The 15,737-nt window shown below is 44.5% G+C and overlaps 1 protein-coding gene across 1 annotated transcript in view; it reads left to right on the top strand.

The window, feature by feature from the left end:
• The window catches only part of SATB2 (SATB homeobox 2), a 132,720-nt gene that overhangs the window by 80,793 nt on the left and 36,190 nt on the right, over positions 1–15,737 (top strand). The window contains exon 8 of the mRNA XM_068407894.1: positions 12,900–13,112. Within this exon, the coding sequence (XP_068263995.1) occupies positions 12,900–13,112 (213 nt within the window). The remainder of the gene's footprint in view (positions 1–12,899; positions 13,113–15,737) is intronic.

Genomic DNA, 15,737 nt, shown 5'->3' with positions numbered 1-15,737 from the left:
ACCTCTGTGCCATTACCTGAGCTTTGCTCTCTAGCAGTAGTTCTGCTTGTGTGAGTTCTTCCCTGAGTTCCTCTCTGTGGTTATAAAGTTCCACATTTGCCCCTGCCTGATGGCCAGGAAGAGGTAACGAGGCTGTGCAAGTCAGAGGTGTCTCTGGGCTTCTGTCATTTCCTCAATTCCTTCCTGTGGTACAACTGATGCCACAACTAGTGCCAGAGGCTACTGCCACAAGAAATGTGTAAGACAAGTGTGCACAGGCTTAAAGACTGACTGCTGGGAAAGATGTCTGCTATTTGCAGCAGATCGTGTTTGCTTTCATGCATCTGACACAGGTTTTCTCACTCGCCTAGTGAAATGCAGATGTTGAAATGATCGCATAATAGCATCAGCTTAAGCCTGGCGCCTGGAGTACCCAGGGTCAACGTGTGTTCAGAAAGACAAGCCATTTGCATTTAGCCTGCTGCCAGGTACCATTCAAGGCATTAAAGTATGATCTTTCAGTTGTCATACTCTGTAACAAGGCTAGAGAAATGGAAAGTGGCTTTGTATTTAATATTGGTACAAATTTCTTTTGTGCAATCAGAGTTGGTCTTTGAGGCGAGCTTTACCAGCAAGAGAAAACAAGGGCCACGTGTGTGTGTCTCCTGGAGGTCTGTCCCTTGCCCCATACAGTGCCTTTGTCTGTTCTCCTGGATTAATGATTTTCTTTGGCACTGCCATTTTGGAAATGCCATGTTATGAGGGAACTAATTAAAGTATAGAGCACATTTTTATTACTTCCCTTCTTCCATTAAATTCATAAGATGGCTGCACTCAGAAAAAACATTCACTTCCAATCAACCTGACTTTGAGTTCTGAGGTTAGCCTTGAGGATATCAAATGAAAACTACATAGGAATGTATGAGTATTTCCTCTTTAAAACGCTGCTTTTAATTTGGAAAAGCTTTTCATCCCTCTGGGATCATAACCCGTTGTATATAAAGCCTGGTATAATCAAGGTAGATGGTATTGACAGAATGACATATTCTGAACTTGAGCAAGAGGTCAGGAGTAACGTTGCTGGTGAGGGTTTTACCACTGCCACTGAACATGAAGCTCTGCTTTAGCCACATTGGGAGAGCTGGGCTGGTCATGCCCAAGCCTGCCATTAAACCAAAAGCTCATCTCACAATGAGAAAGCTGTCATACAACTTGTGTGTTAAATCGGCAGTTCTGCTATAGTATTTAAAAGGAGGCAAGGTTTTGATCGTGTGTGTCTAGGAAACCCCAAGCCTTGCGCATCACTGACTAGACATTGCAGATTGACTTTCTAGGACAGCAGGGAAAAGGCAAGCATGTGAGAGAGACCGCTCTGGCCTTTTCTTAGCTGTGGCACAGCATTGCATGTGCCTACGGTGTTTATTAGCAGCCACAGTAGAGATTGCGCCACACTCTTTACAGATAATCTGAAACCTGGCCTAAATCGGCTGCAGTATGGTTTGGGGTGGGGCTGAGGTGGTTTATTTTTTTTTTTTCTTTTCCTTTTTATACTAGATCTGGCATAGATCTAGTTTTAGGACACTAAACAGGTCTTTGGGTGAAATGTGGTTTCTTCCCAACCTCAGAGGCTCCTGGTAGTGTGACTGTGGGCCAGTCACGCCTGAGAGCATTTTTAAATGTCCTCTATGACTTAGGACACCAGGTGTGTAACCATTCAGACTGGGCTCACTCATTGGGAGCACAGACCTGAATGGACATGCCAAGGTAATGTCCTTTGAGGAGGTGCCAAGCACCTTTCCTGGGCAGGACTGCACCTGGAAACGTGATATGATGCTCTGTCCTCTGACCAGTTCAGCACTGAGTTCAGTATATAAAACGGGGTCTGTAACTCAGGGTACTAGTATCACTGGTTTTGTCAGTCCTCCTCTCCTCCTGCTGACATTTATCTTAGGATGCACAAACTTGTCTAGCTTTTCTTTAAAAAAAAAATCTTCCCGATTTTGATCACTTCAAGATATCAGACACATAAAAGGAAATAAATTACCTACTTCTTAGCCCTCCATCATAAGTAATACGATGTACTATACAGTCCATGACACTGATTCCAGAACAGGCAGGTCTTAAACATCCATAAAAGATTTGCTCGTCTCACCGCTGTGTTTCATTAGTCTGCAGGGCCTTAATATAGAAGACCAGTGGATCTTACATATAGTGCATCACGTCCCTAGGAGGCATCACCATAGCGAAAGAGTGTAGGTACATATTTATGCTTCCCTGTCCTCAGCTTTTAATTCTGACTCAAATCAATCTCCACTTGCGTCAGAGACTGTTTGAGGTATTAAGAAGGCAGTCGGCCTTGTACTGCACAGTAGAAGATGGGGGATGTTCCCACACACCCATGGTGGAGAAGCAAACTCTGTAAAAGGCACTTGAAGTGAAAGTTCAAGCCTGCTCTCACCACCTTACATTCCCTCTGCTGCCTCCTCAGGAGTTGGAGAGACACACTTGTTTCTCTCTGGAAATATTTGGGTTTGTTGCATTTCACAGGAAGTGCCGGTCTTAGAAACTGGAGGTCTGGTGTTTCTCATGATGGTACCAAATAATAGATGTTGTGTGCCAGCTAGCTAATAATGGTATTAATCACTGCATTATGGGCCACTGCTTAATCTTTCTTCATGGTGGCTCTGTGGTGCACATTAGCCTATAATTAAGTATAGCTTCACGAAATATATACTGTGAGGCTTGTTTAATAAACTATTCTCTAATTTATTTTAAAGCCCAATGACCTACATACTCAATGCTGAAAACCCCCTCCTTACTAACATTATTTCTCCCCTGAGACCTTCCATCTGAGAAAATCTGTTAAATGAAATAGCAGAAGCTTTGATCCAAACTAGGCTAAATCCATTGGAACAAATGGCTGATACATGTATGTATGTGTGGGAAGGGGGACGTGAGGAGGGCCAGAAGAAGGAGAGGTGCAATTGTATGGCTTGTGAAAGATCCAAATCTTCCTCTTTAAAGTTGGAAATACATACCTTAAGGCAACAATATTGCTCATACCTGTGGCCATGTTGTCTGCACACGTGAAAACAAAGCGCTTCAGGCTCTGTGGTAAATCCTGTGCATTTCCTGGGGCACAGGACTCCCACTGAGGTACCACTCTGAGATGGGACTGAACACCAGGCAGCTTCGTACCTGCTGTGCACACAGGAGGGCTCCACGGGGTGTTTGGCTAGGAGCTGGCCCAGGTTGTGTTTGCAATGAAGAGGGTTTCCTTGAAACAGAAAATCCCAAAATAAACATTTTAAGATTTATTTGAAACTGGGTATGAAAAACCCTCAAAGTGTGTATGACTGATTTTTAGTAAATGCCTTGGGCTAACCTCTGCGCCGCCTTTTAATTTTAGCTTTAGAGAGTCAATGTCACAATTCTAATTCACCCTGCTGTGGAATCTAAATGCTTATTTATTCAGCAAACGGGACAGGTAGAAGAGAGTTCTTAGACCCACAGAGACAATACAGTTATTGAAGGTGGTTTTAATGACACAATTTCCAATGAGCAGGAAATTCCTACACAACCTTCAAAACATTTAAAATGATTGTGCACACTACCATGTTCATCTAACTGGTGTTGCCTACAACCTGTTTAGCAATTTTAAGAACGGTGTATGTTGGAAAGACACCCTCTTAGGCTTTATGTAGCCTTCCTTTCTCTTGCGGATGCCAGCAGCACTGCAGTTTTTAACTCCAGGTATGGTCCTGTCTTGGGGACTGCAGTGAGTCACTATTCAGACTTCTCCAGAAGGTTGTGTAGCCCAAGGAGTGGAGCTGGGGCTGTTCCGCCTCATTCCAGGAGCCCCGTTGAGACTGGTACAATGAAGGCAGAGAGGGCAACACACAAGGGGTGTTTATATTCCTGTCCCTACACTTAGCTGCCCACCATTTCCCTCCCTCCAAGGCAACCAGGGCGCCCACTGGCTCATACAGGGAAGAGTGGATCAATGGAGTGGAGAAAGCTTGCTGTGACTAAGGTGGTTAGCAGTATTGCTGGGGCAGGAGGTTCAGTTGCTTGCTCGTGTAATTGCATAGTTTGTGCCCAGGTTCTTCAAGGCTAAGATCCTTGGCTTTGGCTTCGTTTTGCAGCTCTGCTGGCCTGTGACCTGTAAGTTGGAAATTTGCGGGCTCCTTGGTTTGGATGTGTTGTTTACTGAAATAGCTTGTTCCCTTTGTTCGGACTGCTGTTACGAACTGATAGCTCGCTAGTGGAAAGCTAGGCATCCTTGTCTGGGTCTTAAAAACTGTGTGCAAGAGCGTGAGTGGATTTGAATGGAAGGCAGAGAGCTGTATGAGGCCCATCAAATAGTTGAGAGTTACGTGGTCATACCCAATATCTTTATTTTAAAATAGAGGGCATCTTCATAAAGCATGTTCACATGCAGCCAAACTGTAAACTGAAGTTGCTGTTAAAACAGTCATTAGTGGAAGCTTTGCTTTCTGTAAGACTTTGGCACTTCTTGATTGTATAAAACCATTAAATCTTGAGAAAAAAAAACAAGAAAAAGTCTGATTAATACCTCAAATCCACAGGAGGAGTGAAGGTGTCAGAGGCAGAGCAGATGCACCTCGCACTGGGAGTTGCCCTGTGTGCGTGGGTGAAAGCAGTCAAACCTTTGAACAGGCCAGAGTGAAGGAAGTGCCCGCGAGGTACAGGCTGCAGAGAGTGAGAAGGGTTTAATGCTCAGGAAGAGCAGCTGTCCCTTGTTGGTCTCGTGAAACCAAAGGGGCTGTCAGTGCAGGCTGGGGTTCTTCCAAAAAGCCTACCTGTCTGAAGCATCCATCTTCTTTAAATCAGTGACTTCCAGGTGTGGGCCACCTGGAACATAGATGCGGGAGAGGCGACTAGTAGCCTCTAAAAGCATGAGCACCCTTCAGGTTGGCCAGCGGAACTACTGTGAAACAGGAGGCAGGACAAGGGGGCTGCTGGCCAAAGCTGCTACCGAGGCTATGGACTTCCTCCTGGAGGAGAATACACACATGGCTTTTGGCCACTCTCAGGGCAGAGTCCTTGTGCCGTCTCCCTGTTGCACTATAGTGTCTCCTAATACAGCATTCGAGTTGCCACCAAAAGGTTGTAATAGCCAAAGCTTGCGTATCACGGGTGGAAATGTGTTGAGAAATGGGCAGGTGGTGATGGTTACAGAAGAAAGAACTATTTTAAAGCAAATGCATGAAAATGCTCTCTTGGATTTACCTTGTCCTTCTCTGGAAAGTTTTTGAGCAAATCTGGAGGTTCTGAAGTGCTCTGTGCTCTTCAAAATCCTATCTGGCTTTGCATAAGGAAAATGAACGTACTCTCCCTCCTCTCCCTGCTTGCTGAGTGTCCCTCTTCGCTGCAGGCTCGTGGAGCTGCAGTCAGGATGGTTGGTCAGGCTGTTTGTAAGAGTTCAGACAGTCTAAATCACTGCATCAGTGAACTGCTGCTCTCCTCCTCGGGAGTGCCCAGTGGACTGCAAAGCCTATAGACTGAATGAGTGTTTCTGTTTGTATTTTTCTTTTTTTTTTTAAAAAAGCATCTTTTTTTTTTTTGCCAATGTTTTGACATAATAGCCAAAACTAGTAAAACGTTTGGGCGAGTGGCCAGTGCTTGTTTTACTGAGCAGCCTCAGAAACTGGAAATGTCCGTGAACCTGAGGCTTTCTGAACGAAACGGTTGTGGTGCCAGATACAAAGAGCTGGGTAAAAACACCAGGCCAGCTCAGGCTGCTTGTAACTCCCTTCCCAAAGAGCGCTGCTCCTTCCCTCCCGCCCTGAGTAGCTCTGGGTGAGAGCGTTGGCTTTCCAGCCCGCAGATGGGAAGGCAGCACTTCCCCAGCTCGGCTCCTGCCCGGTTCGCTGGTGCCTAACCGCACCTCTTTGGGTTAAAGGAAGTAACAGCACAGGGAGGAGGAAACTCTCCCAGCCTCGGATGTAGTGAAATTTATGATGAAATTAACTAAACTGATCTGCCTTGTTCAAGGGATTTGGTCATACCTTGGCTGCAGGAGTGGGCTGAGGGTAGGGAAACGCAGGATCGATGCTGGATGGTGCCTCAGCTTCTGGTGCGACTGTGGGCAAGGCCAGGCGCCTGCTACGAGGAAGGGGGAAATAACGCTTAACGCTTCTGCGGCGTGCAAAGGTGTTGGCAGTCAGTTACAGAGGGGCTGGGGGCTCTGAGAGCAGGAGCATGGTTGGTAAGGAAGCTCCAAAGAAAGGCTTTGGGGGCAGGTGAGGAAGAAGGTGGGTGGTGACTCCTCATTTATGTTTAATTCTACTTTCTTTGGCAAAATTCCCCCAAACTGAAGTGGGATCAGAAAAGGGTCGTTTAAGAGGCTTTAAGATTAGAAATATGGTTTGTTGAAATAACTGACTCTTCCACTCTACTTTCTTGTGAGCCAAATCCTGGACAGAATTCCTTTTACGAATAATTATCCCTTTAACTTAAGCGAGAGGAAGACAAGCAGCTTTAGTTGTCTGCCTGGTATCTAGTGAGACCGTCATGCTGCCTTCATCGCTATGGTGTCTGCCCCATTGTGCACAGGCTTTCAATTAGCGAGGGTTCTGGTTTTGGTTTTGGGGGGGGATTTTTTGTTGTTTTTTTTTTCCCCATAGAAAACTCTCTCTTATTGCATGAAACCCTTTCATGCTGCCTGCTTGTTTTATTCTTGTGAGTAATGTGGCACAAGCAGCGTTCTGTTGTACTCACAGGAAAGAAGGCAGTCTGTAAGGGAAGTGCTTAATTTAATAAATTGCAGATTTTTGGTACATGGGATATTTGTTCCAACAGTGGGTTTTGCACTGCCCAAAATTTCAGTTTCAATTAACTTAATTGTATTCAATAGGCCGAATGAAAAGATCTTAAGTAGCATGTGAGTCAGGCTTTCAGAATGTGTGCTTGTAGGAGGCGGCTGCTGCCTGCTCAGCTGATGCACAGGAGTCCTGAGCCTTGGAAGCAAATGCACGGGTATACAGAGTGTGCTCGAGCTGTGCGTCTCGCTCATTTCCAGCATATTTCCGTATAGAGGTTTGACATGTAAATGGTGGCACTTTGTGGCTGCGGGTGGTCTGTCTTTCTCTGCCTCCTTTTCCCTGTGCATCCACATTCAGCTCCGCGTGCACATCCTGTCTTCCCTCATAAAAAGCGATACCATAATAAAAAAGAGGCTTTATTAAACTAATGCAATAAAGGCATTTTCTTTGAGGATTTAAACACTTCATTTTTAATAATAAAAATCAAATTGTCATTGTTGCACCCTGTATAAGTTTTATTCAAATCAGCCTCTAAATGCTTTGTGCCTAAGCAGCTCCCTCCTGAGATGTATGTGTTTTAGCATTAGTTAAATGAGTTTAAGAACGAGGCTGATGATACTGTGGCTGTAGGCAGTGAATCTAGAGATCAGGAGATTTCTTTTAAATGAGGGACTGATGTGACGCATTCAGCTACACTGAAGGGTACTGGGTCTCCCATTCACACCGCTGGAAAACCAGTCAAAGTCCTTTGAGTCCTGAAGTTCATATGAACTGACACGGACGTGGCACCACACATTTTGCCCATTGAGACAGAAGAGTTGGTCAGGGAACAGGGTGCAAACGCAGTTTTGTCTGATGGAAACTGTGACAGGATGGATATGAAGGTGCTTGGTTTGGCTAACCACTCAAAAATGTCCAGATTATCTAAAGCAATTTTGCTCCACAAAATTGGACTGGACACGTTGCCAGGATAAGCATTTCTAAGAGACTTCCAGCACTTGTGCTTCATATCCTACTGAAATTAGGAAGAGATGCAAGGGAATGGAAACAAAGCAGTGAGCATTTGAAAATGAGCTTGAGTCCTAAGAAGCCTACAAGTACTTCATATAGCGGTTCTTGTCGAGTGCTGTATACTTAGAGGCAAAGAGGAGTATTTTTAGAATTGTTGGATGTATCTTATTCAGCCCAGAAGACAATATTGAAGGTGGGACCTGGAGTAAATGCAGAGAGGCAAAGAGATGTCATGGTAAAAGCCTGCCTTGATGTGAGAAAAACTCGGCAGGTGGAGGTGCTTTGTTTCCTTGAAGGGTGATGAGAAGTTAGTGCTTCTGCTGCGGAGCATCTGGGCTGACCTGCCTCCTCTAGCTTTCATTGCAAGGAGCAGACAATTTCAAATATAAACGGTCATTTTAGCCTGGCAAAATCAAGCTTGTTGTTGTATGGTTCAGGTACGATTTCGGTGTAGTTCAGTAGGAATGAGTAGCTAACCAGGGGTTCCCCGAGTGTTGCCTTCCATGCTGGAAAATAGCCTTGTGTGCTGAACTGGAATGCTGAGAGGGGACAGGTTTGCATCACTGATCTTTAAGATTCAGATGTTGAATTTGAATAAATCCCTACATTTTCTGATCCTGATCAGAGTCGCATCTATAACTGATGGGAAGAAGAGCAGCTTTTCTTTTGAGACTGTCAGTTACAAGTACTGGGCTTAAAGTACTTGGAGCTTTAAGTACTACAGGAGCAATATTTTTCTAGTATTTCAGCATTTTCTCTGTTGCTTTTGGCAATAGCTGAAGTACGGAGAGGCACAAATAAACCGAAAGTATGAAAAAACTGTTTATGTTTTTTTACTCCTTCATATATATAAACTCCTTATACAGAACATAAAAACTGAGGTTTAGCACATTAGTTGGGTTTATTTAAGTTTCGATTGTCCAAAGCCTGTTTTGAACCTTTTTGACCTTAGTGGCCGCTCCCATAGACGCATGGCTTAGGTCTGGACGAGGGGGAGCACAGCTCCCATCCAAGTCGTCGGACCTGATGCGTGTGAGGTCCTGGCCAGTGCTTGCGAGTCTCCTGCTGCCTGGTGGCCCTAGTCCCCCTCTATCCCCAGGACATCGGTGTCTGGGCTGCACTCCAGCATGACCTCCTCACCCCATCCAGATTGCCTTTGAAAAGCTCTGGTTGCAAAACTGTCCTTTGTTCGGTCACTGATAGTGCAGTCTGCTGTCCTGCTGAGATCTCATGTACACCCTTTCCAGGCCTGTGCCAAAGCCTTTGGGAAGAAGGCAGAAAGGCTTCGCTCGCCTTCCGTGGGCTTTGATCAAGCCTTTGCGTTGGCCTCGAAGGCTGGTCAGTTGGTCCTTTGGATGTAGGAGTCAGATTGAATAACATTTGCTCTACATTGTACTGCATTGTCTTTCAGAAGTTGCTTAAAAAAAGATTTCTTGCCCGTGAGGTTTGGGTTGTTTGTCCTCGAAATCCTGTAGTTAATAAAAATAAAAGAATTGAGTTCACAAGTGGGGTTTCATAGAATGAGTGTGAAGCAAACCCCCACAACAGTGACTTTGCTGGCTTGAAGGACTGCATTTCAGCTAATTTGAAAAAACACTGTCAAAATTACTCCTACCTTAAATAGATCCAATGACTTTTTTATTTTGATTGGACATGTGCTCCTTTCTCCACCGCTGGTATTTTTTTTTTCAAAGTTAATTATGGATCCAGTGTGTAATTTAAAAAATGGTGCGAGTTCCAAGGGTAAACCAAACTGTGCCTGCGCAGAGTCCTTGTCTCGGGGTGAGCGCACCCCCCATTTACGAGCACGGCCTGTGTGAATGTTAAACTCTTCATCAGTTGTCTCTTCAGCAACTGGTTTAAAAATGATGCACAGGAGTGGAAAAGTAAAGATATTATGAAGCTACACATCCTAAAATGTATCCTGAGAGCTGTGTTCAGTATAGAAGATCTGTTTGGCTATTTAAAATCAGTTTGAGACTTTATAGTCCCTGAAGATCTTCTTTTCGGTTTGCAGAGTGGGTTACTCTGCGAACTGCCAAATTTTATTTTATTTTTTTTAATATGTGAGATGTAAGTAAGACGGAACGAGCTAATTTAGCCCATGGAATTTTATAACAAATGTACGAATGCTGTGGGTTTCCCTCCCTCACCCCCTCCAGCAGAAACATAATTTGCAGAAATGAAAACAGTCCCTTGCTGGCTTTAGGGTTTTCTCAAAAATAGAAACAGTAGGGTTTGTCTGGCTGGGCCAGTTTCCTCACCATACACCTGGTGTATATCACTTTAAAAAATACATTATGCCTGATTAAATTACAATTAAATGAAATCATGATCATTTGTTTTTCTGGAAGGAAGATGTTTTGCATATTGAAAGCCTAATTTGTTGCAGGTGACAAAAAGGCTGAACAGATTATTTAATATCACTTTATTTTTTATAATGTTGCTCACTGGTTAGTTTGTGTATACTTCAGTAGCTCAGAATTATATTATTGTAAACGTTATTGCTCTCAAGATACTTTATTTTATTGTCCTACCCTATCAGTCAGCTATCTAGCCACTGTTGTTTACCAGCGTTGTTTATCTTCAATTGCAGGAGGACATGAGATTTCTCCCTCTGAGTCAGTTTTCTTATTATCTGCCCTGCTGTTTACATGGTTCCTAAGCTGCCAAAGCACTTGGAGGAGCTGCAGAAAAACCCTCTTTGCAACCAGGTTTTCTACCTGCGGGGCATGGGGCAGGTGCCCGCGTTAGGAGGTGAGGCTCCCGGCGCCTGTACAGCCTGGTGATGGAGCGGTGATGCAAAATATTGCCTCGTCCCTGTAGCAGAGATGAGACCCTTGCAGGAGCAAGAGGCACAGGCTAGGGTTCAAACCCACTGAATCTACCCCATGATAAGCTGTTTCTGGTGATGAATCAGAGCCTCCAAGCGCAAGAGTCAGTGGTGCAGGCAGTGAGATACCTCTTAGTGCCGTGGCCAAGCCACTTGTACCTGTAAGCCTCTGATTTACATAGGGAGTCAATGACTGCACTGAGAAATAATTGCTGGCATGCTTTCACATATGTTTCTGCTCTCCATTTTTGAAATTGGACCATAAATTTAGCCAGGCTAAGCTGGGGGGAGAAAAAGCTGTCTTAGAGTCAGCTCCAGTAGCTTTCAGGTACCTTTCTTTTAAGCGAAACCCATTAATTTTTGAGGTTGATCTTTTCTTTTAAAAAAAAAGATGTTATGTATCCTTTAAAAGACTCGGGGAAATTAAGAATTTAGAGAATCTGTGAAACTGATAGTTCATTTATTTACTGCATTTGGAGAATTTTCCACTGACTTTAATGGAAAATTATAATAGGGACTTGTATCCATCTTGGAATCGTTCAAGTCATGACTTCAAGCTTCTGGCATGTCCTTTTTTGGTTCATCTCCCTCAGCCTGTGAGCCTGGCAAACTTTGGAAAGCTTTCCAAAATGTCCCTGGCTTCTCTGAGGGATGGTAAACCCTGAGGAAGAAGGCAAGTATGAGCATGCAGTTGTGTTCAGGTCACAGAGAATACCAGAGGCTGGCCCAGGGCCAGCCCAGCACTGCACCATCTTCAAACTTTTTCCCAGTGTAGGTCTTTTTCACCAGTTGTCTTCTCTCTCCAATCCCGTTTCTGACTGGAGAGTCCAACCATGGCTCCGTTCCCAGCTCCAGTCCTTCTGGTAAGTACTCGGATAATTGCAGGAAAATGTAACTGGGAATCTCTTAGCTTGATTATGTAGATGAGGAGCTGAAAAGATGGAGCTGTGTGCAGCCTACCTTCAGGTTGTGTGTGGAGCTTGTTTTGAGCACTTCTGGCGTAAACACTGCTGAAGTAGAGCTTTCATGTGTGTGTTTTAATGTAGGTGTTTAATAGCAGATAAATGCAGATACAGATACGTCGTTTGCTTGTCCGTTGGTTCTGTCAGGAAGTCTAGTAAATAAGACCAATATATACTAAAAATGTTGGCATTTGGTTAATTGGCCAACTATAGTGACAGTGTTTTACCAAGGCTTTTTGGAGGAGACTCTCTGGTACGGAAGAAAATAAACTAAGCCTAAGTATTACAGGGTTTTGACTGTGTGGTTGTTTCCTGGTAACATTTTTCTTACAAGAAAGGAGTAAGCCTTGCCTGTACCCGTGAGGCAGCTTGCCTCGGTCGTGGCTGTAAAGTAGCTGCAAAATGTTCATGTCAACAGTGACAGCGAACTCGTGTCTGGGGCGCTGTGGTGGCACACGCTGTGTCCCAGTCACTTCTGTAGGCCCTGATCCAGCCTCGTGTGCTGGGCCTTTAACTTCTAGATAATCTGTGGAACTGTTGAGTGTGTACAGTTATGCATAAATTTAATCCCATCATTAGATTTAAGCCTCTCTTAATGACATTTTCTTCTCTCCAACTCTTTTTTTTTTTCCCACTTTTTTTTTTGGAAATGCTGTGCTGGTGACCTCCTGGAATAATGGCTTTTGTAAAAACTAGATGGGTATGGTGTTCATTCATGGTTGCAATGTGAAGCCTGTGGTATTTTAAAATGAGGCATGAAGGAATGAGTTAAATCCCTAAAGCTAGATTTTAAGGCTTTATTATTGCTCCATTTTTCTCCTCTCAGAAATGACTGTCCAAACCAAAATGAATGGACTGTAACATCAAAAACCAGCCAAACGTTTTTCTGTATAAACCTCCTGCACTGTTTAAATGTCGAAACTAAATTTACCAACCTTGGCAGATTTGTCAAAGATGAACAGTATTGCCAAGTGTTCCCAGCTTCAAGTAAAAAGAGAGAGAGAGAGATCTAACAGCTCCTAAAATATTTGCAGCAAGCACCTGGTAGTAACTGCAATTTCTTCTACCCAATACACTTACCTTCCTATCCAGCATCTCCATACTCAGAAGCTTATTACAGTGCCAGAACAGGACAGTCCCAAAATAAACCCCAGCCCCCAGAAGATAAACACTTTCCTACAAAATATCCCCTCTGGGAGAGCCCATGAGATTCTGCTGTAGGTTCTCAGTATTGCAACCCAGCTGGTTACACTAAACAAATTAAAAAAAAAAACAAAAACCAACACATGACTGGGCTTTTTTTTTTTTTAAAATTTTTTGAACCAGGGCTTGTTGTCAGAGATCCTGCGTAAAGAAGAAGACCCTAGGACAGCTTCCCAGTCCCTCCTGGTAAACTTAAGGGCAATGCAGAATTTCCTCAACTTGCCTGACTCGGAGCGGGATCGTATCTATCAGGATGAGAGAGAGAGAAGTATGAACCCCAATGTGAGCATGGTGTCTTCAGCTGCCAGCAGCCCAAGCTCCTCCAGAACCCCCCAGGTAAGATGCAATCCCTCGTTACCTGTTTGTTGTGTGGATTAGTGGAGGGAAGGAGTTCCTTTCCCCCTTCCCTTCTCTGTTGCTCCCCTTGCCCAGATGAGTTGTGGAAATCCTTTTGTAAGGTTTTGGAGTGGCTGTTCAGAGGTGTTTAGTGGATTTCAGCAAGACATTGTGATGATGATTCTATCTTTAATCAATGCCATAAATGCAAAAAACTATGTAACATTATTGCCTGAAAGAGTGCATGTGGGAGTTACATACAGGCTGCTGATAAATGCCCGCTAAATGGCTATTATAGAATATATTACAGAAGGACGGTGCACATAACTTTTTATCTGTGTCCATTGCATTCTGCAGAACCCAGAGGAAAGTTCTGGGCTTGTGGAGAGAGAGGTTCATGTATGTTGCAATAAAAAGTGTGTAGTGAACAGAGGTTGACAGTGAATTAGACAGACATTGCTAGAAATCAGCGTGCTCTGTATTCGGCACAGGAAATCACAGCGCTTGAGTTGAGGTTCACGAGTAATTATTTGAAGTACAGAAAGTGGAGATGGGCAGAGTGCTGGGAAGGAAGATGATGCTTTACAGCTCCAAACCAGCTGTCGTCTCATTGACTTAACTGCACGTGTTTATTAACGTGCTGTTGCCGCCCACTTCCCCGGGTAGGTTGTTCCTTTGCACTAGGAAAGAACATCCACATACTGCACAGAAAGAGTCATCTCCCCTTTTATCAGACTGCTTGCAGTCCCAGACGTATACTGTGAAAAATCAAGGGTGCTTGCACAGAGGGGATGATTAACTCCTGTCATGGCATTTGCCTCACTTGAGTTTGAAATTTCTAACTGTGCAGACACGATGGGTCAGTTCTAGCTCTTCTCTTGATCTGTAGTAAATGAGCCTGTATAACCCTTCTGCTTCGGTGCTTTCACAGCCGTGTACTCTGCAAAGTCTCAGCCTGTGTTAGCCGTGCTTGTAATAATATTATTGAGCACTTCTCGTATTGAATTCTGTGGCCGCAGCTGCTAAAAATAAGTAAGCATTGGGGAAGGGGGGGAGGGACACGTAGTTTTACATGCAAACTGATCATCCTTAAGGAAGGTATGTTGATTTTGTAGGAACTGTTGAGCTTGTTCAGTTTAACCCTGCCATTTGGGTGCACTTCACCACAATATATGACGTAAAGAACTGTTTTCACTGAAAGCAAGCGCATCCTGCCAACCCAAATTTGACACTGAATTTTTATTACATGGGAAACTCATTGTTAGAACTCTAAATCTTTTTTAGTTACCTTTCACTGAAAATAAAATTATAAAGGGAACTATTTTAATGTTTAAGTAGTGACACTTTCCACATTTACATTTATTCATGAAAGAATTAGCTTATTCCTACTTATATTTATTGCAATATATTTCACAACTAAAATCGAGTAACAGAAGCAACTGGAGAGGTTAGATGCAATCCAGTGAGAATAAAAATTGGATGTGTTGCCCCGTCTCACTCCTCTGTCGAAATATGACGTTTTTCCCACGTTCTAGCCATAGCTATGTTTAAATCATAGAACATGATTTAAAATAATGGAAATTTTGCCTGCCTTTTTAAGAGTTAAGTGTTGCTAGAAAACCTGCTCTAAAGTACAAAGCAGCCCATCCTTGCCTGATTTCGGCTTGAGGAATCCAGTAGAATCTTGTGAGGTTTTTAATCAGCAAAAGCAAGACACAGAGGTTTGTGTACCCAGGGCTCGCCTGGTGCCCGCTGGATAACGTTCCCCCAGCCCTCAGAGGGCCAGCACCAGTCAGCACAGGTGCTGTTTTGACAACTTGGACACCTCTGCAAATGAGGCTGCTTCCCAGCTCCCGGGCAGGCAGCACGGCTACTGCGCGTCCCCATATGCCCGGTATTAGTTCTGACGAGACAAAAGCCATCCTCGCCTGCAGCGCAGCCGTTCCCGGCGGCGTCGCCTCCCCAGGCAGGTGTGTTAGCTACCGCCGAGCGGGGTGCTTTGGGGCAGCAGCGGTAAGGCTGTACCGCTGTTTCGGGAATTGTGTTAGGGTGCTGGAGAAGTTGGTGGAACGGCATTTGGAAGCGTGGTTTCCATAGATACCGATCTCCTGCAGCAGTACTTCTGGGAACGATGCTTGAGCGCGCTGGGTAGGAGAGCGCTGGCAGATACCTGTGGAAGTGCTGGTGCTGGGGCAGTCACGCACGCAGAGTAACCCGGTGGGGCTCTCCCCAACTCTGCGCCAGCCCTGAGCCCCCCTCGCAGGGTGTCCTCTGCTCAGGACCTGCCCCGAGGTGGGAACAGCAGACTGGTCCAGCAAACGGGTGCGAGTGCTATGGGGAAGAGGCTCCGAGCTGTTCGGGGTTATTGTGTGCACGTGGAAGAGCAGCAGTTTCGGTGCTCTGGCACTGTGGTTGCAAACACTTCTTTTTCTTTTTTCCCCCACTGTTTGCAACAAGACATTCAATAATGGCAAACTCCTCCTTAATATCTCCTCCTAGTTTTGAATCTAGGCCTCTAACATAAAATACTTTATTTTAGTGACTGTGGTATTTTGGTTTGGTACTTGCCCTACCTATTTCGGTGATTAAATAAAAAATGGCCCAGCTTTCAGGGTGTGCAGGGCA

This window comes from Nyctibius grandis, chromosome 9, assembly GCF_013368605.1.
Source record: "Nyctibius grandis isolate bNycGra1 chromosome 9, bNycGra1.pri, whole genome shotgun sequence".
NCBI lineage: Eukaryota > Metazoa > Chordata > Aves > Nyctibiiformes > Nyctibiidae > Nyctibius > Nyctibius grandis.
The sequence above is the reverse complement of the archived record's forward strand: the minus strand, read 5'-3'. Positions and strand labels throughout refer to the sequence as shown.